General features: G+C 46.6%; 1 protein-coding gene across 1 annotated transcript; it reads left to right on the top strand.

Moving 5' to 3' along the window:
* The first annotated feature begins 8262 nt into the window (after positions 1-8262).
* Positions 8263-22018, top strand: LOC119459275 (cathepsin L-like). The gene is made up of 5 exons (XM_037721087.2): positions 8263-8320; positions 9367-9490; positions 12192-12334; positions 17701-17966; positions 22003-22018. The coding sequence occupies exons 2-5, from the start codon at positions 9388-9390 to the stop codon at positions 22016-22018; spliced, it is 528 nt and encodes a 175-aa protein (XP_037577015.1). The 5' UTR covers positions 8263-8320; positions 9367-9387.
* The last annotated feature ends 937 nt before the right edge of the window (positions 22019-22955 follow it).

Genomic DNA, 22955 nt, shown 5'->3' with positions numbered 1-22955 from the left:
CCCTCTCATATCCACCTAAGAATTAATAAAGGAACATGCTTGGCCGATACTTTCACAGAACACATTTAGCATGAAAAACTTTCACATACCGTTTTCGAGCTGGACGACGCCGCTACTACTTCCTCCTTGTATCTAGGCCCTGAATCAAATATTTCAGCCATGTCTGCAATTTGCATCTCACATCTTCGACCTTCTTTATGTTCGCACTTGGTAGGAAGTTACCCTGCAAATTCTCTGATTTGTTGTGCCGTCTACAACGCAGCAGAGAGAAAGAGAGAACAAAAAATTTAAGGCAGGGAGGTCAACCAGACGCACGTTAGGTTTCATACCTAACGCAGGAGAAAGACGGCTTTGCAGTAGATTTACGGAACCACGTTGTAGTTGTCATGCCAGCTCCACGTCAGGGCAATATCGTGATCAAAACTATTCCTTCAAATTCTTATTGATTCTCATTGCTTTTATTACGATAGCAATCATAGGGATGGTGCGGGTTTTTTTTTCGCCGTCACCTTTGAAGTCGCCGTGACGTTCCGTATGAAGTCTCTTTGCGATAAGATCCTGGTGCGCCCCCCCACGCACCTTATGCTGTGAGTACGAGAGAATCCGTGTGAATGTGAGCGGAGAAGCATGGTGGCCTCCTGTGCGCCGTCTTCCACGCACCCAGTTGGAGGTCACGTGATCAAGCGCACGCTACGAGGGCAGGTAAGTGTGGCTCCTCCACTATCCTAGCCGTGGCAGTCCGCGCGGCTAAGCGCATACGACGCGGACGCGCCAAATCTTGGAAGAAATGTGTGGTAGGCGCAAATATAAAGCTTCAGCGAAGGTGGCTGGTGGTTCTTGCGCACTCTGATTCCGTGCGCCTTTAGCCGTTTGCAGCTAGTGAAATCTCAATTTCATGATACGTGATGAAGGGAGAGTCAGCAGGAAGGGTTTGCTTCCAGCTGCCGTCTTTCTTCATCACGCCAGCATTGTGACAGTGAGGATCAGTTCAGGGTCCTTGAGGGAAATGTGTTCTTGTTAGCTTCTGCGCACGTGGGACCCTGCTTGCTAATTTATTAGTAAGCGAATCTTTACTGCCGTTTATATAGCTGTAGTTTATATAAAGCTGCGTAGCTTACTTCGTGTAGACCTCCAGTACCTAGCTAATCACTATCAATATTTCACCTTTAGGGTTAAAGTGGGATTTTTTACACACATTTTGGCATTCCCACTTTCTCTTGATTATTCTGTCGTCATAGTAATGCCCATTTGCAAAGCTTATGAGAATGACCAATCGCCCCGCAATTATGAAACTGCATCACCAAAAAAGGAGAACTGTTTCTAGGAATTATCCAGGACCAACCACATAGAAGAGTCACCGTCAATGTCGGCCACTTTGCTAAACCTAGCAAACGCACACTTGCCCACAGAATGTCCGTAAGGAGGTGACTTGGTTATGAGGCAGTTTACAAACTTAGCCAGATTGCTCCCACGTACAAAATAACAACACGGAAAGCGGGAAGAGTGACTTCATGAAGTCACGGATTTTCTAAAACGATAGCTTTATTTAACTATTACGCGGATTTCATGTTCGTTCGTATTTAGCTATCTAAACGCAGGACAGCATGCGCATCATGAATCGCCTTATATAGCCACCTGCACTATGCCCTTAAAGATGTGCTTGTGACTGACTCGGTTATCGACATAATTACACAATGAAATCACAAAAAGTACCTAAATGGATTCACTGCATCAAATCTACGTCTTCAAGAGCATCAACTTTTAATAAAGTTAATTTTTCTTTGCGGGAATTTGGCACGTAAAGGTCGAAATGGGGTCAAAAGGCGTAGCCTCCATCATGCTATATCAGCAAGCCCAACGTACAACGTAGTAAAGTTGAGGTTGCTCGCGGAGTAAAGTGAGCCCAATCCTGAGATCCATGAGACAGAGCAGTCTGTGATCACGTGTATCATGTGGGCCGCATGGTGGAGGCCTGGAGTCTGAAGGCCCGGCATGCAGGTATATTTTGTGCTGCCAAACGAACACGAGCAGTTACATGCTAGTTTCTGTGGTACCAATAGACACAAAACTTATGCAATTGAAATAGAACGCAAACACTTTCTTGCGCGTAGGTGGAAGTAAGGTAACATTCCTCAATTATGTTTCTCCTGCGGAGCGTTGTTTGAAATGTTTCACTAAAACTCCGCCATGCATTGTTTCCAACAAGTCCTTTGAATGTGTAGCAATTGTATATCTTTTCCCATAACTTTTCTTTCTGTAAGACACTGGCTCACTGAATAGTGAAAATTAGAATAACCACGCGAGGTTGTCACAAAGAAAGCGGTAATGAATGACCATAAGGTATATACATATAACAGAGTTGAAGTTAAGGCATAGCTCGTCCCACTAAATATTTCCTTTTCTGCGTGCTTTGATAAGAAAGTTACCGCACGGGAACCAAGACGTGAAATCCGTCGTCGTTTTATTCGGTGAAAATATTGATAATTGCTATACTATTCTCCCTGTACCGAATGGCCACATAGCGGCTGCAGGATGTAAGGCTTAGGTGAGAAATGTGAACGATTTCTGTTGGGCGATGGGGGGAAGTAAGCAGCTCATGTGACTAAAGCGACGAGAGATAATTCACGTTAGAAGTTCTTCGCAGAACGGTATACGCACTAATGTTGCAATGAAGCATTCTAATGCGAAGCTTTCTTGGCGAACATTTGCTACTTTGACAGTATCTATCTATCTATCTATCTATCTATCTATCTATCTATCTATCTATCTATATCTATCTATCATATCTATCTATCTATCTATCTATCTATCTATCTATCTAGCAGATTACGTCTTGGTGCTCTCATGGGCGTTTTGTTAACTTGGTAGGTACCAAAATTGGGATACTATGAGAAGAGTATACGACGAACACAAATCATATGTCATTACTTGAATGTCATGACATGCATGTCATGTAGGTCATGAAACACCCGCCTACGTCTTGGTGCTCTCATGGTCGTTTGGTTAACTTGGTAGGTACCAAAATTGGCATATAATTACACAGGACAGGAGTTATCAATTATGACAGGAGTGTATCACGAACGTAAGTGATCGGTTATGACATAAATGTCATGACATGAGTGTCATGTAGGTCATGACAGTGACCCATAAAAATAATAACACTCAAAAACCACTGAAATACGTTCGGACGTGGTACTAAGTGAAAGAAACACTAAAGGATGCTGGTAGAAGTCATAGTCATGATCATGGCTCAGCAAAAATGACAATGACTCAGCGAAAAAATATTAACGCTTAAAGACCACTGGAATGGGTTTGGACGTGGGCAATAAGTGAGGAAACACTAAATGATGATGATGATAGAAATCATAGTCATGAGCATGACTTAGCGAAAATGGCAGTGGCTCAGCGAAAAAAGATTAACACTCAAAAAACAATGAAATGGTTTCGAATGTGGTACTCGAAGTCAAAGTCATGAGCATGACTAAGGCTTTCGGCTTAAGGTATCTCAGGTGTAGCTAAAGGGACTCCTGAGGACTCATTACATGATTGTCATGACATGCGTGTCCTATAGGTCATGAAAGAGCCGCCTAGGTCTTGGTACTCTCATGGCCGTTTTGTTAACTTGGTAGGCTCCCCGCACACTGCTTCGCATAACATCGGTTCCCACAGGGCGTGGGATCTGCCGTTTTTTTTTCGTCCAGATCACGTGTACAATTACGTATGAAAATAAAGACTTTGTCGCTTGCGCGGAACGAAGCCACGTGGCCCACCCCGTGGCAGCAGAACAAATTTTCCTATTTTACCGAACGACCATTATGATGGCGGAGGCAATTTCACGGCAACGGGTGGTGCGGGCGTTTGCCAAAAACAAGGTTGCGCCCAAGACGAACGATTTCGCGTGGCCACAGAGGAGGAAAAAGAGATTATAGTTGTGTGGTAGATGCTAGCATTCACAGTAAACGTGACTATTGCTATTACAGTAGGGACGATTGGGTTGAAAATACACAAGGATCATGTCGGACAAACTTCGGTGAAAGCGCCCACTAAAACTGGGTCGTAGGCTGATATGGTTCTACGCACGGTGCTGTAGACATAGATAATGCCTACAAGGACATGGGAAAGGAATGTGTTTCCGCATTCACTCTGGAAGGCTCGAGGCGTGCCGTATTTCAAGGCGACCGCATGCACAAAAGAATTCGGTCCCCTGAGCATGGAGCAATGAGGCGTGGTCTGAGCATAGCTCTTAACAAGGTGCGCCGCAGTCAAAGAAAGAAAAGGAAACAGTGGTTAGTGGTTTCTGGGAGCAAAAGGGGAACATATGAGTCTATAGGCCCACAAGTTCAATGGAGAGGTTAGAGGGCAACAGATTAGAGTAAACCGATAGAAAGTGATGTGCGTTTGTGGTGTTCACATTACGTGCAGGAGCCAGTGTAATTTGCGACATTAGTGGAAATGCCCGGCCCTTTACAACTTCCGCAAACGAAGGTCCTAACAGCAGTGACGTGATAATGAATATTTAAAGAACGACAACTGACACGCAGCATGATGATCCATCATAATTATGAATTGGTGGCCGTAGATCACGGTGTAAGATATATACTCTTTAGGTGGGGACACTTCTCGGCTTGCTTGCTAGACGTGATCGACCAGATAAAGTAGAAAGGGCGCGCGTCCATCGGGGCGGTGACGGCAGCGTATTCCTATCGGCGGAACGACGCAACTTCAGTTAGAACGCAGGCGAGAGCGTGCACCGATAAGGAACGCGGGCATGCCCTCTACCCGGTGACCTACTTTCGTGCGTCACTCAATCATTTCGGATTTCCCGCGAACCGCCGGTTACTATAACAAAGGGAGATTCAACCAATAAAAAGCTTTCTGTGTTGAAGTTGCAACGTACTGCCGATAGGTATCCGCTGCCGTCACCGCGCCGATCGGCGCGCGTCTTTGCTACTTTATCTGGTCAATCGAGTCTGGCGAGTGTCCTCAACTAAAGAGTATATATCTTACACCATGCCGCAGATATTGAGGCGAGCTTTTTGTATTGACGACACGGTTACGAAGCATTCTTGTTCCATGATAGCATAGTTTCTCTCCGAAATAGAAAAAGTACGGCTTTAACAATCGAGCACTTCAGATGTACAATTCAACTCCAAAAGGGAAGTGCAGATTCCATGCACATTGGTGTGCAACATTGTGGAGATGTTCGGGATCAAAATAGCTAAGCCATGGCCCCTTAGTAAGTGAGGCATTTAGTTTCTCGAAGAAGACTTTAGAGTTGCTCTACCAGCAATGGCTTCACCCATGGCCAGAATAGTGCGACGAGAAGTTGCGATGGTCGTGAGATCAAGGACACAGCGAGAGAAGTAGGACTTAGAAGGGAACACCCCAAAAGGCAGACAAGGGCGCAAACAGTGTGTATATAAATAAATGCTGTCGCCCCGACAGCCACCCTCCTTAGTTACTTATTGAAAGTAGGAAGGCGATTCAGCTCAGTACTGAATGTTCTTGATAGCCGTTGGTGGAGGAGATTGACGACGAGCAGCAGCCCTTGTCAGGATCCGGATTTATTCCATTTTTATATTGGCAATGAGGCCCAATCAATAGTTTGTCTTTATTTTCTCTCTTGTGGCAAATCGGCACTTCTTAGTACTAAAACGAAAATAAGCCTGGGCAAGGCACGTGATAACATCGTTTAAACTCTCTAAATGCCTAAAATCCTGGACAACAAATATAACAATGCCGCAAGGTAACAAAGGTAGGTCTTCTATATTAAGCAAGAAAGCACCGTGCCTATCATTCTATGAAATGTTGTTGACACAAGGAATTGTCTGAAAGGCACCACATGACAAAAAATAGCAGCCCTAGAATAGCAAACGCAGACTTTCCTTTATCAAGCTAATGCATTGGTATCTTGCAATATCCCAAAGTGCAAGTCAAGACATACTTGACCCCTCGTAATGTATACAGAATGTCGTAAATACAACGCTTAGGATACGCATTCTTACAAGTAATTTTATTTACTGCAGAATAGTGAACGCAAATGCCCTCACCAACGGTTTGGGGTGCAGGAATGAGAGAGAGGAAAGGCAGGGAGGTTAAACAGATCCGAGTTTCCGGTTGGCTATCCTGCACTAGGGTTGGGGTGCGACGAATCCAACCAAAGAAAGAGCGCGGTGTCGGCGATATGAACCATTGGGTAAGCGCATACGAAGAAGACAGACTCAGTAAACTTGAAGTTTCTGATTTCTATAACTCGGCGATCTTACGACGAAAGCACCGCAGGCTCTCTATGGTGGCAGGTCTATTGGATAAAAATTGTAGCGGTGCACTCTCCGCTAAGGTGCATCGGAACGTCATTAGCACCATGTCGGAGCGTACCAACATGTGGCACCTGCAATTTCGGTAAACGAGAACACAGTCCGCGATGAATTACGGAAATAGCGGCTCTAGTTTATTCAGGGTTTCCCACGTAACTTTAGCCAAACAATAAATATACCTAAACGCCACGTAGCTGGATCGACAGAACCAAGGCAATGTTTTTTGCCGTGGCTTGGAGATACTCAGAATGCATTCCAACTAAATACATAATTAGTCTTAACTAATTATTCAACTTCTCAAATATTATAATTAGATAAAAAGTGTCGATGAGAAAATTTTAGAGCAACATGAAAAACTTCCGATACAGCTTTCCATTGCTCAATACGTGGCACATCAAAGGGTATTTCCGAGCGTGAAAGAAGCCCTCGATTACACGGAAAATTGCCGCGCGACCGGCCGCTCGAGGCACTTTGCGTGTATTCGCGAGCCGTAGCGCTTGGCGCTACGGCTCTGCCTGAGCAGCGTTTGAGTGGCGCCGCAGCACCGGCTCTTGTCTCCTAGAAAACGCGCTGTCCCTCGACACGCTCTGACAGACGCTCTCCGAGGGCTATTGTGCTCAGTTTGAATAAACGGGTGAACAGCGTCAGCGTCCACGTTCTTTGAATAACGAAGCATGGCGTGGCGTTTCGTCCATTTTTCAATGGTACTGAAGTCAGACTCACAAAGGTATACCGCCAGCAAGTTTTGGCCTATACTGTTTGCTTGCGTCGTCTCTGTGTCATGGTGTCCGGCTTCTCATCAGACTCGGCTATGTTGAGGGATGACGAGCCACGTATCGTTGTCGACGTATCACGAACTAATGACCATAGCGCTAAGGCACGAGGTGCGTGATGACTGCAGCGAGCTGTGGAGTACAATTGTACTGCAAACAACGCAGACTTGCTGTAAAACTGAGAAGGTTAATAAATTGCGGCAGCACCCATCTCACGAGAACTTTAGTTGGTAATGCGTTGACACGGAATCAATATAGCTACACAACCTACTGCCACCATCGAAACGAGTTACGTATGAGGCGTGTACTGCGGCGGTACTCCTATTTCGCGCTTCCCCAAGACTTGGCGCCATCTGGCGCCGCCACCGCGAATCCTGTGCGCGGCCACCGAAATGCATGCTACACCGGTGCGTGCGAACGCTGAGAAATGCGTCATGCGTCAACCTGGCTCCTCTCTCTCGCGTTTCTTTCTGGACACGCCGGTGCCTGCGAACGCTGATAATTGTAACCTCGCTTGCCGCACACTCCGTGGCACATGAATGCAGTTGTGGCGCAACCTGCTATTGTGTCATATTGCGGTCCTTGAGAGCCCTCGTGAGGTGTGTTCGATGCCGTTCAACATAAGAAAATTTTAAGGGTTCTTTATTTATCATTGTAGAGCGGCACATTTCCCGGTGGCACCTGCCTAGTTAACCAAGTTGGCGAAAAAGACGTTCGTTGAACAGCGCTACACACCTACTGGCACATACCTAGTACCCGAAGTTGGTATCAAAGAGATTCACAGGAAACAAGCACAGACCGAGTGGCACATGCAAACTGCTCCAAGACGTCGTCAAAGAGTTTCACCATAGAGCGCTACCTACCCAGTACGGCGTCTACATTTACCCATGTCGGAGTGAAAGAGGTTCGTTGAAGAGCGGTGCGCATGTACACACTGCTACATAACCAGTGATCCAAGTTGGTTCGATAGTTGGTTTTGAACCCTGTTTTCTCAGCGCAGCAGCCGAATTCACTACCCATTCGACCACAGACTAGCCAGTGAGCAGTCTGCATGCATAGACAGTCGGTTGCGATAACAGCAGGAATGTTTTCTTTCAGCTGAGCAATACCCTACTACAAAGGGCAACAATAGGATTGATAAGCACACGGCCTTGACAAGTATAAAGCTCGTGTCACACAGCCACAAAGCGTCTGGATTTGCTCGAAGAATTTAGTGCTCTTCAGAGAAAGGTAAGGGGGACTCGTCCGTAGGTTTTTCGACAGGGCGTGACTATGAAAAAAAGTTACGTGGGAATGCCTGAACATCAGCGATCCTCGTTGTTCCTTGGGTACGCAGTGACACCGGTTTTAGAACAACCTAGCTATCGAAGAAAATTTCCAAGGCCATCTCCTGCTTTTATTTCTCATAATATAAATCACCCACTCTATGGAACTGCGTTAACCATTTTGTCTTTGTGCTTGCACTAAAATCTCCTCCTTCCCGAAGTCATTTAAATAATAGAAAGGGGGAGCTGGGCCAAGGGGCTTTAATTTACAGCAGAAATCGGTAGTGTGAGTACTCACTTTGAATCTGTGTGAAACAGTGGTTACCCATCATGAAGGCTTAGTGGCTTAAGCGTTCTGGAGCTGCATGGGCCATAGATTATGGTATTGAGTTCCCGAATGCGGCGGCTCCATTCTGATTGGGGTGGCGAATAAAAGCTATTGTATTACGCTTTAGGTGCACTGTAACACGCGAGCCGTGGCTGAAGCGGCGCCGGCGATGCTCTTCAGAGAAAAGGGGAGAGAGCTCCACTATTTCGGCAATGCGTTTCATTTCAGTCTTTCGCTTTCCTCGTGAAGCGATAATAGACTGGCCCACCTGCTTTCTTTAGTCTCCGTCAGTAAAACTGCCGTGGTAAATATTTGCTGCCATTTGTCCGAGTGCATTGTGTTCACTGTCAGAGGCTGCCCACCAGTGGTACTTGAACACTCTCTTAGCCAGCGGCGAGCTGTACCATAGCCCTTTGCCTGTGGACTTTCCAAACTTGTCCAATGGCACAAGGCTCATCCGCACTTCCGCATTCGTGGCTAATATATTTCTACTACATTGCGCAATTACTCGTCTGAATAGGCTGTCTTTATTGCTATTTATGTCGACATCAGCACCTCGGTACATCAAAAACCACGCAATGGTAAATTGTTTACTGCCATTATTCTAAGATTGCCACCTTCATGTGTATTATACTGCTTATTATTGTCGCACGAAATTCACACGAAAAAGACGTTTTTTTTAGGTTGACGCGCCTTTCCCCGCCATGCAACGGCTCTACCTAATTAGCTACCTTGTGGCAGCAGCCACAGCCGCAAACTACCAAGACGACTATCGCACTCAATGGGAAGCATTCAAATCTATCCACAGTAAGTATGCCGGTTTAAAAGTCGCTCCGTTATTCAAATATAAAGAAAACACAATATGTCTAAGGAGGCTTACTACAGCTGCTTCATAGAAATGACGGCCACAGCCTGCCGCTTCAGCTTCTCGTGACCTGCGCAAAGCACATTAGGTCTGACGGGACAAAAATGTCCCAGTCGACAACAGCGGGACGTGACGGGCTATGTACAAAGCTATATGGGAGACGTGTGCAAAGGGCTGGTGGGCAAGACATTTCTGTTGCGCCATGGCTACCATGGCATCTGCTGCTGTGCGTTTGTTCGAATGCGCGAGTTGCTGCCCGCAAGTGGTACGCCAAGACTCTCTTGGCCAGCGGCGAGCAGTACCCCGATCCCTTTCTCTTAAACCGCTGCAAAAACGGTCTGAACTGTGTGAAGGACGTGCGATTGGACGACGTATATAACCATGTAGCGAAAGGCGAAGAACGCCATCAGTGAAATTCCATCCGGGGGAGCAGCGCAGCGGGCTTACATGTGACACGTCACTATAATAATAAGCCGTACAACAACGGATCAAGTGCAATTACAGTGCACATAAGCGTGACCAGCATTTTATTTTCCAAACTGCAAGAGAAATGGTCACATTCCTTCTTTTGAGTGTAAATAGATGCAACTACAGCCACCAGAGAACCACACTTACCAGTTATGAAATGAACTCCACAGATTCTATAGGTGTCCAACAGCTGCCCCTTGTCCCGCCGCATTGCCATCACCTACGTTTCTTGCCGCTTCTTAATTCTAGGGTGCTGAAAAAAAAAGTAAATCCCACTGCTTTCGTTTTGTGCGATGTACGCATTCAACCACGCGAGAGATCTCCGGCACGACCAACTGGCTCGGCGGACGCGCACAAAGCGAACAAGATAATAAACACAGGAGGTTGTCAGGTCGTGCCAACGCGCACGCGCCGCGCTTTTTGCCCATCAAACACTCCCACGTGTACCGACTATCATGTGACCGGCTCTTTGTGACGTAGGCCGGAAGGTCCATTCACCTGAAGTCTTGCGCCAGTAAACTGCTCAGTGAAGCTATGAATTCTCAGAGGTGTTATGTTCTGTCTTGCCGCACGTTGCAGCTTCTCGCGCATTCCTGTGTGGAGTTTGCAAACAAAGCTACATCGTGTTTCGGATTTATTTCTACAGAATGACCGGCTACAAAAAGTTCGGCTGCGATTATTTTTCATCGAGAGATCTTTTGATTGCAAATATATCTCACCGCAACCTGTGCGCTTTCCTATAGACGGAAACGCCCAGTATTTATAATAGATATATTATTATCGTATTTATAGAATAATAAACTAAAACTGAAACTGAGTATAAAGCAGTGTCCACAAGCCACTAAAGACAATGTCGACTTGAGGTAATCAAAGCGTTCTCTTTGCTATTTATCTCCGGCTTGAGATTCCATGACAGCTGTACATTTACGACTCAGAGCACGTGGTATTTCTGGCGGGATACCGGTATTTACGCCGCATATGCTTGTGACAAATGTCAGTCGTACCAGAATAGGCAAACAATTGGTGAAATTGAACAGTCATCAAGCTGAAGACTATGAAATATCGATTGTGGACAACACATTTTATAAGTCACTATGGCAATATCTCTATGAACAGGGCCTGTATGCTTATATTTAGTTCCATAGTGATGTTATACCGTGTGGCAACGCAAGCGAAAAAAATAAGCTAATGCATCACAACTCCAAATTCGGCACAAAAGTTACTGAACCGCCCTATGAAGCAAGTTGGCATTTGTGTCTACTTAACATTCTGAACGCCTTTACATTCTGAAGACAGGAACGAGCTGCCAGGCGCTTTTTTGGAAATGGCCGTTTTGATTTGTATGACATGAATCTTTCCTGTACCGCATACCTACAAAAGAAACGTTGACTATTCACGCCACATCTCTCTAAAGAATGAAAGGAAATTGGGGTTTTCTGGACACCTATTTATTTTCGCACATTGTAGAGACGAGCGTCCAAACGCTATGTATTAAGTACAGCGCCTTTTCAAAAATTCTTAGATGAGCTTCTGCTCTGCTCGTAGCTTTTTTAAACGACACTTGCAAAGTGCGAAAGGCTGTGGTTCGCACTAGAAAAAAAAAACGCGCGGACTCAGGAGCCCCGACAAAGTGGCAACTTTATTCTGAATATTCTTTCAGGTGACAAGCCCATTACATTGCGGCTAATCTAAGTCTGTGCGTGTAGCCCAGTATTTTGTAAAAAGGCTGAAGCTACTCTCGTAATCATGTTGTCTAGTCTGCATCAGGCCAAGGACCACTTCATATCATGTGTATCACACGCGTGTATAAAAATAATGGGGTCTCCGACACATGTCATGAATGTATTGGAAGCCAGTGCGATGACGTCTCGCACAAAAGGAATGAAAGCCTATTCACGTTTTCTTAATTCAGTGAAAGGTTGAGAGGCAATTACATATTTTAGAAAGGCTTTCTGTTATGAAACTCCCTTTACGCCTGCAGGATCGAAAAAGTGATCACCAACATAGTTATGTAAACGTGCAAAAAAGGCGGAATTGTAAGAATAACATCTCGAGAACGTGTGACTAGGATCATGGCCGAACACAATGGGCGGTTGCAAAAAAAAGAGAAAGAAAATGATAAACTAAAAAAATCAGTTTCATTTAGCCAGAGACTAATGCTGAACTTCATTCCAGGTAAGACGTACCAGTCTAGTGAAGAAGAGCTACTTCGGTTTAAGATCTTCGCTGAAAATAGCCGTCTGATTGCCAACCACAACGCAAAATATGTTAAAGGGCTCGTGTCTTTCAAGCTCGGCATGAACCAATTTGGTGACCTGGTAAGTGATTTCGATCTATCTGCTGCATACGCGGAGGAGGAGGGAAGGGAGGTGGTTTTAAGAATAAAGTGAAAAACAATATTAATACTTTTAAGGATACTAACTCAACTGCATTTGTTACCATTATTGCTGAACGTTCAAAAACGGCACTATATACAAGCCCATCAACACTCAGAGCATTGTTTTAGGATAATAAATTTTACTTGATGCGTCTGTCATATGTAAAAAGAAGCCTCGGTGTTAGTCTGCAAGAGTAGCATGTGCTATGCCGAAAGCAAAGAGAGAGAGAGAGAAATAAACTTTTATTTTCCGAAACGGTAATCCGAGTCAGGACCTGGTCCACCCTAGGTGGGAGGATTCCTTATTCCAGGAACCCTCTGGCTTGGGCTGCCTCCTTGGCCCGGGCGACAAGACTGCGTTGATCGTCCAGGTCGTCAGAGGAAAGCTTCGCCTCCCACGTTTCAGTGGTGGTAGAGAAGTGCGCTGAGTTGGGTTGCTCCTCGTGTCTTGTGTCGGCTTGTTGAGCTTGTGAGCTGGGGTCTGGGGATGTGTCACGCAGTGGCAATCCTGGACCATGTGCTGCAGGGTGTCTGGGACGTCACAGTGGGTGCATGTGTATGAGTACTGTGTAGGATATAGTCTGTGCATGATTATTCCGTGTACATAAGTGTTTGTTTGTAGGCGGCGGAGGATGACTTGTTCCTCTTTGCTCAGCTTCTTGTGTGGTGATGGATACGTTCTCCTGCTGAGTCGGTGGTGTTGCAGAATCTCCGAGAACTTTAGAGCGATGTCATCAATGTTGGTGGCCGGCCTAGTGTGGAATGGCAGGAAAGCCCGGCTGGTATGCTCGCGGGCAGCGGCGTGTGCCGCCTCATTTCCTGTCATGCCCTGATGGCCTGGAATCCAGTTGATGTGAGTGTCGGGGAGCGGGGCGCGTGCGATGTGATGTTGAAGTATCTTGAGTGCGGTTGCTGATATGCGTCCTTTTTGATAATTGCGAGCTGCTGCTTGCGAATCAGTGAGTATTACGGCTACTTCAGGGCAAGTTGTTATCGCCAGAGCAATTGCCGTTTCCTCTGCAGTCTCGGCGGCTCTTGCCCGGATGGTGACAGCGGCGAGTTCATTGCCTTGGGGATCCGTGACACTTATGGCAAAGGCGTTTCGTTGAATATACCGGGCAGCATCGGTGTACCTCGTATCAGGGTTTGTCGCGTATTTCTTGCTGAGTGCGCGGATACTGCTTTGCCGACGCTCCTTATGGTAAGTCGGATGCATATTGCGCGGTATGCGCGCAACGCTGATACACTCACGGAGTGCGGGTGGGATTCTTGCTTTCTGGTCTGTTTCGGCAATGTAGCTTTCACTGTAGTTGAGGTAGCGCAAAACTTCGCGTCTGGTGGGTGTGAGCTTGAGCCACTCTAGTTGGCTGATTTTATGAGCCTCGGAGAGCTCTTCCCACGTCTTCCCAAGCAAAGAGAGACTCTTTAATTTAAATACCCGAGAGCTTTGCCTGGCTGCACGCCTAGCATATTACGTATATGCCCAAGATGATGATGGTGGTGCTCTGTCGAAGTATATCAAATGTGTAGCACTACAAAGTACTGATTGATACACTCAAAGACGGTTTAGGCTCGTTGCTTTATACTTATTCCTGCATCGAAACGATATTGTAACGTAGATCGAAGACTAAGTCTTGAAAAAATAGACGCTTCTCTTTAATGGCGGGCCAGAAGAAGAGCGTGCAGCCTACGCGCTTCGTCGTCTTTCATGACGCCGACCTTTGCGCGCGCCATCCCGCGGTGCGGGAGCCCCAGATCATTGTTTCAATTGCCCCCCGTGCGTAAAACGACCGTCTCGGTCGCGTCAAAAAGTTCTTTCAGCCACGATAATAATTGGAGCTCCTCAGGTGCCTCTTGGCGTTCACGTACGCGCATAGTATGGTTTCATGCGCACTACATGAACAACTTCAGCGCAAGGACGACGACGGAGCGAACCGGGGTCGGAACTGCAGGGGACGACTTCATAGGTTACGTCACTGAGGCGGCATGTAACCTTATAGGGACCGAAATAGCGGCGGAGCAACTTTTCCGAGAGTCCACGGCGACGGATGGGAGTCCAGACCCACACGCAGTCGCCGGTATTGTAATGGACGTCACGTCGACCCTGGTTGTATCGAAGGGTGTCGGTATGCTGTTGGCTCCGGATACGATGCCGAGCAAGCTGGCGGACTTCTTCGGCTCTTTGAGCAAACTCTTCCACGTTTTCGCTGGTCGGGCTATTATCAGACACAGGTAGCATGGCGTCAAGTGTTGAGGTGACGTGGCGCCCGTGTACAAGTTCGAACGGCGTAAACTGTGTAGTCTCCTGTACAGCAGTATTATACGCAAAGGTCGCATAGGGTAAAATCTCGTCCCACATCTCGTGCTCTACGTCGACAACATATTCAATTTCTGACTTTGTTGAGCATGACATTATGAATAGCCAAAATCTAAAGGCTACACCACTAGCGCAAAACAATGCGTACTGCTATGGGGAGCCGTAAATGGGAACACTTGGTTATCAAGAGGCCTCCGAATACAGGCAAAATTACCGTGCGATTGGCCGCTCGAAGGACGTTGCGTGTATTCGTGGGCTTCTTTCAGGCTCGAAAAAAACACTTTTACGTACTACTTACTGAGCAACAGAAAGTTGTGCCGGGAGTTTTTCATGTTGCTTCACAATATTGGTAATATTGGTTGGTATTAGCCGGCTAATCAATATTCTGCAGATTTCGTCTACCAGTGGGCCTGATAGTATTAATTCAAAAATATTAAAAAGCGCTGAACTGCTTTCACTTGTTATTCTTTCTAAAATCTTTGCTCAGTCGTTGGAGTATTCTTCGCTCCCGCGTGACTGGAAGAAAGGTAAGGTGATTCCAGTCCCAAAGTCAGGCAATGCGCATGCTCCCGAGAACTACCGTCCCATTTCATTGACAAGCATCCCATGCAAACTTACTCTCACCTTGTTGACTTTTTGGAGACCAATTCATTCTTGCATTCCTGTAAACATGGCTTCAGAAAAATGTACTCGTGCGAAACCCAACTCTCTTGCTTTACTAATGATCTTTTTGCTGCATCTGACAATAACTTTGACGTTGACTTCATTTTCTTGGACTATGCTAAGGCCTTTCATACCATAACGCACAACCTACTAAGCCATAAACTCGACCAGCTTAACACTGATCCTTTAGTATGACGTTCGATTAAAGACTTTCTTTCCAATCGAACCCAGTAAGTAACTGCCAATAACTCTTCCTCCGCTTTTTTATCGGTTACATCAGGGGCCCCGCAGGGATCCGTCCTCGGGCCTCTGCTCTTTCTAATTTATATTAACCACCTCCCTGACTGCGTGAAATCGTCTTCAATTTACCTATTTGCTGATGACTGCATAATATATCATTAGATTAGTGACCCCGCCGATTCCACTAAACTGCAACAAGAGCCTTAAGAATTTATCCATATGGTGCAATGCATGCAACATGAAACTAAACATAAATAAATGTAAATATATGCGCGCATCAACGCCGCACTAACAGTACTGACACACGCATGTATTTTCTGAATAGCGCTCCTCTCTGTCAAGTTAACTTTTACAAGTGTCTTGGCCTTTATATCACTCACCATCTATCATGGCACAAGCATGTGGAATATATAACTTCTAACGCTAATCGCACGCTATAGGCTATCTGCGCAGAAACTTTTACGCCGTGCCTACATCTTTAAAACTGACGCTCTACATAACACTTGTTCGATCAAAATTAGAATATGCCCTAGACATCTGGGATCCCCCTCAAGTATCACTAACCCTCTCCCTCGAAGCCACTCAGAACCACGTGTCCCGCTTTATTCTATCTAATCCCTTTCGTCTTGCTAAAGTTACACTCATGAAGCAAACCCTTAACATACCGGATCTTTCAGTACGTCGTGCATATAGTCGCCTCTGCCTTTTCCACAAGATTTACCACCACCACCCGGTATTAAAAGAGAAACTTCTTAGCTTTCATCCTGCAGCGATCACCTTCATAATGTTTTCGTGCCATCTTGTCGTACGACTGCGTACTACTATTCTTTTTTACCTCGCACCCGTAATGACTGGAACCACCTTCCCGCATTGGTGGCCACTATATTACAGACGCATCGAGGTTCAAGATTGCTGTTTTCCATGCCATCTAACCAACAAATATTTTGTTCATTGTTCTGCATTCTTTTTCTGCATATGCACCACTCCTTTCTGTAGCGCCTACAGGCCTTGAAAGTATGTAAAGTAAATAAATATATAAATATTCGCAATACCACCTTTTATCTAATCACAATATTTGAGAAGTTGATTAAATAAGTATTACTAACCAAGTAATTTGACGGAGTGCAAAAAATAATCAAGCGACGGCAAACAACACTGCATTGGTTCTGTTCAGCCACTTGGCATTTGCATATTTTTAAATCTCAGTGCATGATAGTTGGCACACCTTGTGTATATATTTTTTCGCATGCAGTCAGTCCTTTTCTTCATGAACTGCCTTAATCAACGTGAGAGACTGTGGAGGCACGTTCAACCTTACTTTCCTAATTATTTTGCTTGTAGAACTAACCTAATTAATTTTAGTGGACTGTAGTCATACCAAACCATAACATATTTTACGGAAGATGCATTAAAGCGTGGATACAAAATACGAAACCGTATTCTGTTTCGGCAAATTGGTCTATCTTTTTTGGGCCATCTTTTTTCGTTTGCATGTGGTGTAAGGATGCCAGGGAGTATGAAGTTAAATTGCGCTTGACGCGCATATTAACAGAAAATAAATGTCATCTTATTATTTTTATTCATGTGTTAGGATGAAACGAAGAAGATGAAATTCATGCGTGTCGATACCGCGCAAGCGCAGAATTCTAACGTTGAAATTGTTAATTTCCTTGTTTTCATACACCTAACTTCCCAACACGATTCATGGCCAATCCCCCCCCCGTGGGTATATGCCATAACCACTCAAGAAAACAACAACAAGGATGACAGCGGCGCCAGTGGTGACGGTGTGAATGCGCCTCGAACCTCCCTACAATTGCTTTCTCAATAGGCCCGGCTGTAAACTTCATACATAGCTTGGAACTAGGTTTTGACCATGAAATACATTACCACTCAAATGGAATGGGAGCTCCTTGTTTGGAATTCATTTTCGTCCGAACATTTTTGAATGCTCGCCTCTGTGATTAGCAATTCGCTAAAAGCGGTGATTTCCCGCAATAACCGTGCCTCCTTCCATCTGGCTGTCGTTATTGAGAAATTGCCTGTTCATGTCCGTAATTCTTGTGCATCCCTGCTTGTGCTTACAGCTTCCACACGAGATTTCGAAAATGCTGAACGGTCTGCGTGTCAGGCACAGAAATGAGCAAAACTCCACCTTCGTGCCACCTGCCAACGTCAATGACAGCAGCTTGCCCGAAAGCATTGATTGGCGCGAGAAAGGAGCAGTGACTGCGGTCAAAGACCAAGGAAAGTGTGGATCCTGCTGGGCCTTTAGTGCAGTGAGTTCTAACACTTTCCCCATGCAAATTCGCTGTATCTTTAACCTGCTGCTGTTTCTGCAGCTTCACAAATGGTATCCTATTTTATGTGTGGTGTTCCTGTTCTCATCAACTTCTTCGGTTGATGACAACTTCACTTTTCTGGCCTTGTATTACTATAGTCTGCCAGCCTACGTTACTATGTGCTATGATAGCAGAATGCTTAACTTTAGTTCATACTAAAATGCACATAAAGGAAAGTCTAATCCCAGGCGCTCGACAAGAGGAGCACAGCCTAAACACACAACCATGTGTTACATAGCTTAGCCCTACACAGACAATAGCAATTTACTCATTTGTTATTCATCACAGGGCGCATGAAATGTTTTCAATCTCAACAGTAACGCTATTCCTAACATTTTTATTCATTACAAATAACACGTTATATCAATATCCGCAAGTGGATGATGATAGGCGTCTGACAGTTTACTAAATGGTTCTCATAAAGAGAGAGAGATTGAAGAAAGGGGAAAGGCAGGGAGGTTAACCAGATGTTAAGATCCGGTTTGCTGCCCTGCGCTGGGGAGAGAGGGGAGGGGGAGGTAAAGTGACAGGAAAGTAGAGATAGAGAAATAACGGAGCACAGATACAGAATCACAATTGGTCACAGGTGGCACAGCACAGTAGCACTTGCAGCACTATAAACATCTGTTCAGGCTACAGCTGCTTGTCCAAGTCTGTTGACCTTAAAAACTGCAACAGTGCCCTCGTCGCCCTCCGCTGCGATGGCTTGTGATGTCGGCATTCTAAAATAAGTTCCTCTGTTAGAGATCTTTGGTCGAAACATCTCAGGGCAATTGCTCGTACCCCTAGCTCTGGATACCTTAACAAATATCTTTCTAATATTCTCACGTAAATAGGAAAGATTTGGGTGGAATAATATCACCCAAGGCCATATTATATGCTTAGCAGCCCACGTACAAGTACCGATCTTTCTCCAGGCCGGTAGCGTATACTGACAGCCTTACCTGACGTATATGAAGTTTTCTAAGTTTGCATGTATCTGCTGGTTTGTACTAAGTCTCATATATATATATATATATATATATATATATATATATATATATTGTCACGGTACAACGCCGAGAGAGGACAGGGAGACGTTCTTCAAGAACAGCAGGACAGGTCTTAAACGGAACAGAGGCACGTCTTCTTCGTCGTCAGCCAAAATCCCACTGACCCACTAGACGGAGTCGGTTAATGTTCCCATCGTCGTTGTCGTCTACCTAGAGCACACGCGTCATTTGTCCCTCCTTAGAAGAGCATCGTCCCGATGCTATACCAGAAATGCCACTTGCGGAAGTGAGGGTCTCTCGCAAAGTCATTCGCTCACGTACGGCTTCATGCGTACAACATGCACAAGTTCAGGACGGTGCGGGCGGCGCCTCGTACAGTTGGGGCTATCGGGGACGACCTCGTAGGTGACATCACTGAGTCGCCGCAATACCCGATATGGGCCGAAGTATCGCCTTAACAGCTTTTCGGAGAGGCCTCGTTTCCGTATGGGTGTCCAAACCCACACTCTGTCGCCGACTTCATAGCTTACGGTCCTACGGTGGCCATCATAGCGGCCTGCGTCGTAGTCTTGCTGCTGGCAGATCCGCACACGCGCGAGCTGCCGAGCCTCTTTGGCACGTTGCGTGAAGACATCGGCGTCCGTTTCGGTGTCGTCAAATTCGTGTGGAAGCATTGCATCCAACATCGTTCGTACATCTCGGCCATGAACAAGGGTGAACGGAGTCATGCGCGTCGTCTCTTGTTTCGCCGTGTTGTACGCAAACGTGATATAAGGGAGGATGTCATCCCAATTTTTATGTTCGACATCCACGTACATTGAAAGCATGTCTTCAATTGTTTTGTTAAGGCGCTCTGTCAGTCCGTTGGTTTGTGGATGGTAGGCGGTCGACTTCCGATGAGCTGTTCCACTTAGCAGCAAGACGTGATCTAAAAGTGCAGCCGTGAATGCGGTTCCTCTGTCGGTAATTACGACGCTTGGGGCTCCGTGTCGCAACACAACATTTTCAATGAAAAAGCGCGCCACCTCGGCCGCTGTGCCTTTCTGGATGGCCTTTGTTTCAGCGTAACGTGTCAGATAGTCGGTTGCGACGACAACAAAGCGATTCCCTGCAGTGGAAGTAGGAAGTGGGCCCAAGATATCCATTCCAATTTGATCAAATGGTGTTCGAGGAACCTGGACAGGTTGTAGGAGGCCGGATGGTTTCGTCGGAGGTGACTTGCGCCTCTGGCAGTCAAGGCAAGAGCGAACGTGATGTTTCACGGCCGTGGTAAGTCTCGGCCAGTAGTAGCTTTGCTGCACTCTGCCCAATGTTCGCGTGTAGCCTAAGTGACCAGAAGTCATCTCGTTGTGACAGGCTTGAAGTACTTCCGAACGAAGAGCTGCAGGAATGACGAGCAGGTAGGGGGACCCGGTAGAAGAAAAGTTACTTTTGTAAAGGCACTTTGGCCCGTAAACAAAACGACGACAGTCCTCTGGCGAAAACTCTAGGTGCTTTCGCAGACCTTCCTTCTAAGTAGTTGATGAGTGCAAGCAACTCAGGGTCGTCCCGTTGTTGTTGAGCGATGGCGGCTGTGTCCAGAACACAAAGAAATGCTGTATCGTCTTCTTCGAGTGGAGAAGCCGACTCTATCGGCGATCGAGACAGGCAGTCAGCATCCGTATGTCGCTTCCCCGACTTGTACATGACCGTCATGTCAAACTCTTGCAGCCTTAGGCTCCAACGTGCTAATCGTCCGGACGGATCTTTAAGGTTCGTCAACCAACACAGTGAATGGTGGTCGCTGATAACTTTGAAAGGGCGGCCGTACAAATATGGGCGAAATTTCATAACCGCCCATACCACCGCGAGGCATTCTTTCTCGGTTGTGGAATAATTAGCCTCTGTGCGTGAGAGTGTTCGGCTTGCGTAGGCAATCACTCTTTCCATGTCCTCCTGCCGCTGTACAAGAACAGCTCCCAAGCCAACATTGCTGGCATCCGTGTGGAGCAATGTAGGAGCGGTCTCATCAAAGTGGGCAAGCACTGGAGGTGTCTGGAGACGTTGCCGCAAGATGTTAAATGCACCTTGCTCTTCATCACCCCATACAAAAGGAGCATCGTCTCTCGTGAGGCGGGTTAACGGCGACGCAATGCGAGCAAAGTCTGCAATAAACCGCCGGTAATAAGCGCAGAGGCCGAGGAACCGCCGGACAGCCTTTTTGTCGGATGGTACGGGAAACTGTGCGACGGCGGTAATTTTTGCAGGATCTGGGCGGACACCGGCGTGGCTGACGACGTGACCAAGAAACTGTAGTTCCGCAAAGCCAAAGTGGCACTTCTCCGGTTTCAGCGTGAGGCCGGCGGATCTTATGGACTGCAGAACTGCTTCAAGCCGTTCGAGGTGTTCTTTAAACGTTGCGTAAAAAACACGATGACATCGTCGAGGTACACTAAGCAGATTTTCCACTTCAGACCGGAAAGCACAGTATCCATGAGGCGTTGGAACGTAGCAGGCGCAGAGCACAAGCCGAAAGGCAAAACCTTAAATTCGTACAGGCCGTCTGGGGTCACAAAAGCAGTTTTTTCACGGTCTCTGGGGTCTACCTCGATTTGCCAATAGCCGCTTTTTAAGTCCATGGAAGAGAAGTAACGTGCGTGTCGAAGCCTGTCGAGGGGATCGTCGATACGGGGTAGCGGGTACACGTCTTTCTTCGTCACTTGATTTAGTTTTTGGTAGTCCACACAGAAACGCAAGCTGCCGTCTTTTTTCTTGACTAGAACTACAGGCGATGCCCAGGGACTCGTTGATGGTTGGATCACGTCGTCTTCAAGCATTTTTGTCACCTGGTGTTGTATGGCTTCACGTTCTCTGGGTGCCACACGATAAGGATTTTGGTGAATGGGTCTCGCCGTATCCTCTGTAATTATTCGGTGCTTTGTTAGAGGCGTCCGACCAACTCTTGAAGTCGACGCAAAGCAGTCGACGAACTGGGCCAATAGCGTAAGAAGCTGTTCTCGTTCGTGCGGCGGCAAAACAGTGCTGACGTCAAGTGCGGGAGCTGGGTCTTGTGTAGGCGCTTCTTCGAGTAGCGAACAGCAGCCGCTAACATCCGCAACACCGTCAAAATAAGCCACAGCCGTGCCTTTTGGAAGGTGCCGTCTCTCTGTGCTAAAATTTGTTAGCAAGAGGTTCGTGCGCCCGTCGGTGACATTGACAATTCCTCGTGCGACCGAGATACCGTGACTAAACAACAAAATGGTTATTTGTTGGCAACTCCTCCGCAATGAAACGGTACGTCACATGCCACCGACACAAGGATACATGACCAAGCTGGGATTACGACGTCGTCTTCTGTTAGACGAAAGGCAGTTGTGTTGCGGCGATAAGCAATGAACTAAACCAGGGCTTTATAAAACGTCACCATGCGGTCTGGGATGTTAATTACGGCACCAGTATTCTCTTAGGAAAATCCATTCCAATAATCAAATCTTTACAGCACACGGAAGAACTATGAAAGCGGCCACGAACGACGAATCTCCAATGTTAAGCCTAGCAGTACATCTTCCAGTAGGCATCAGCAATTGTCCACCTGCCGTCCTTATGTGAGGTCCCGTCCATGGCGTCTGTACTTTCTTCAGGCGGAGGGCGAGTTCCCGACTCATTATAGAGAAGTCGGCACCAGTGTCGACTAACTGCTGTCACCTGGCTGTCCATCCACGAAAATATCAAGGTCGGCGCTCACGATTTCTTCGGGGTCAGTGGTTATCGGCTTCTCGGCGTTCTGCAGCGGGAGAGTTGGGGGCTTTTTATGGTCTTGCGGCGGACCTGCAACCTTACCCCCAGAGGTCGCCGCCTTTAGTTTCCCCGGCGGGGACTGGGTGACCTTCGTCTTTGAACGTCAGCAAAAGTGCGTCCAGCAGGCAGCTCGCGTGGAGGGGTTGGAGAGCGTGACCGACGGCCGAAATCAGTTCGATCATTGGGCGCAGATGCTGGATTCGGGTGCGCTATGGGAGGAAAAGCAGCGTC

The sequence above is a fragment of the Dermacentor silvarum genome, chromosome 7 (assembly GCF_013339745.2).
Source record: "Dermacentor silvarum isolate Dsil-2018 chromosome 7, BIME_Dsil_1.4, whole genome shotgun sequence".
Taxonomy (NCBI): Eukaryota; Metazoa; Arthropoda; class Arachnida; order Ixodida; family Ixodidae; genus Dermacentor; species Dermacentor silvarum.
This window is presented reverse-complemented; position numbering and strand designations above follow the sequence as displayed.

Coding starts and splice junctions, on each gene's coding strand:
- LOC119459275 (XM_037721087.2), top strand. CDS start 9,388: ATGCAACGGCTCTACCTAATTAGCTACCTTGTGGCAGCAGCCACAGCC. Junction 9,491..12,191: donor AGCATTCAAATCTATCCACA/GTAAGTATGCCG, acceptor ACTTCATTCCAG/GTAAGACGTACCAGTCTAGT. Junction 12,335..17,700: donor TGAACCAATTTGGTGACCTG/GTAAGTGATTTC, acceptor TTGTGCTTACAG/CTTCCACACGAGATTTCGAA.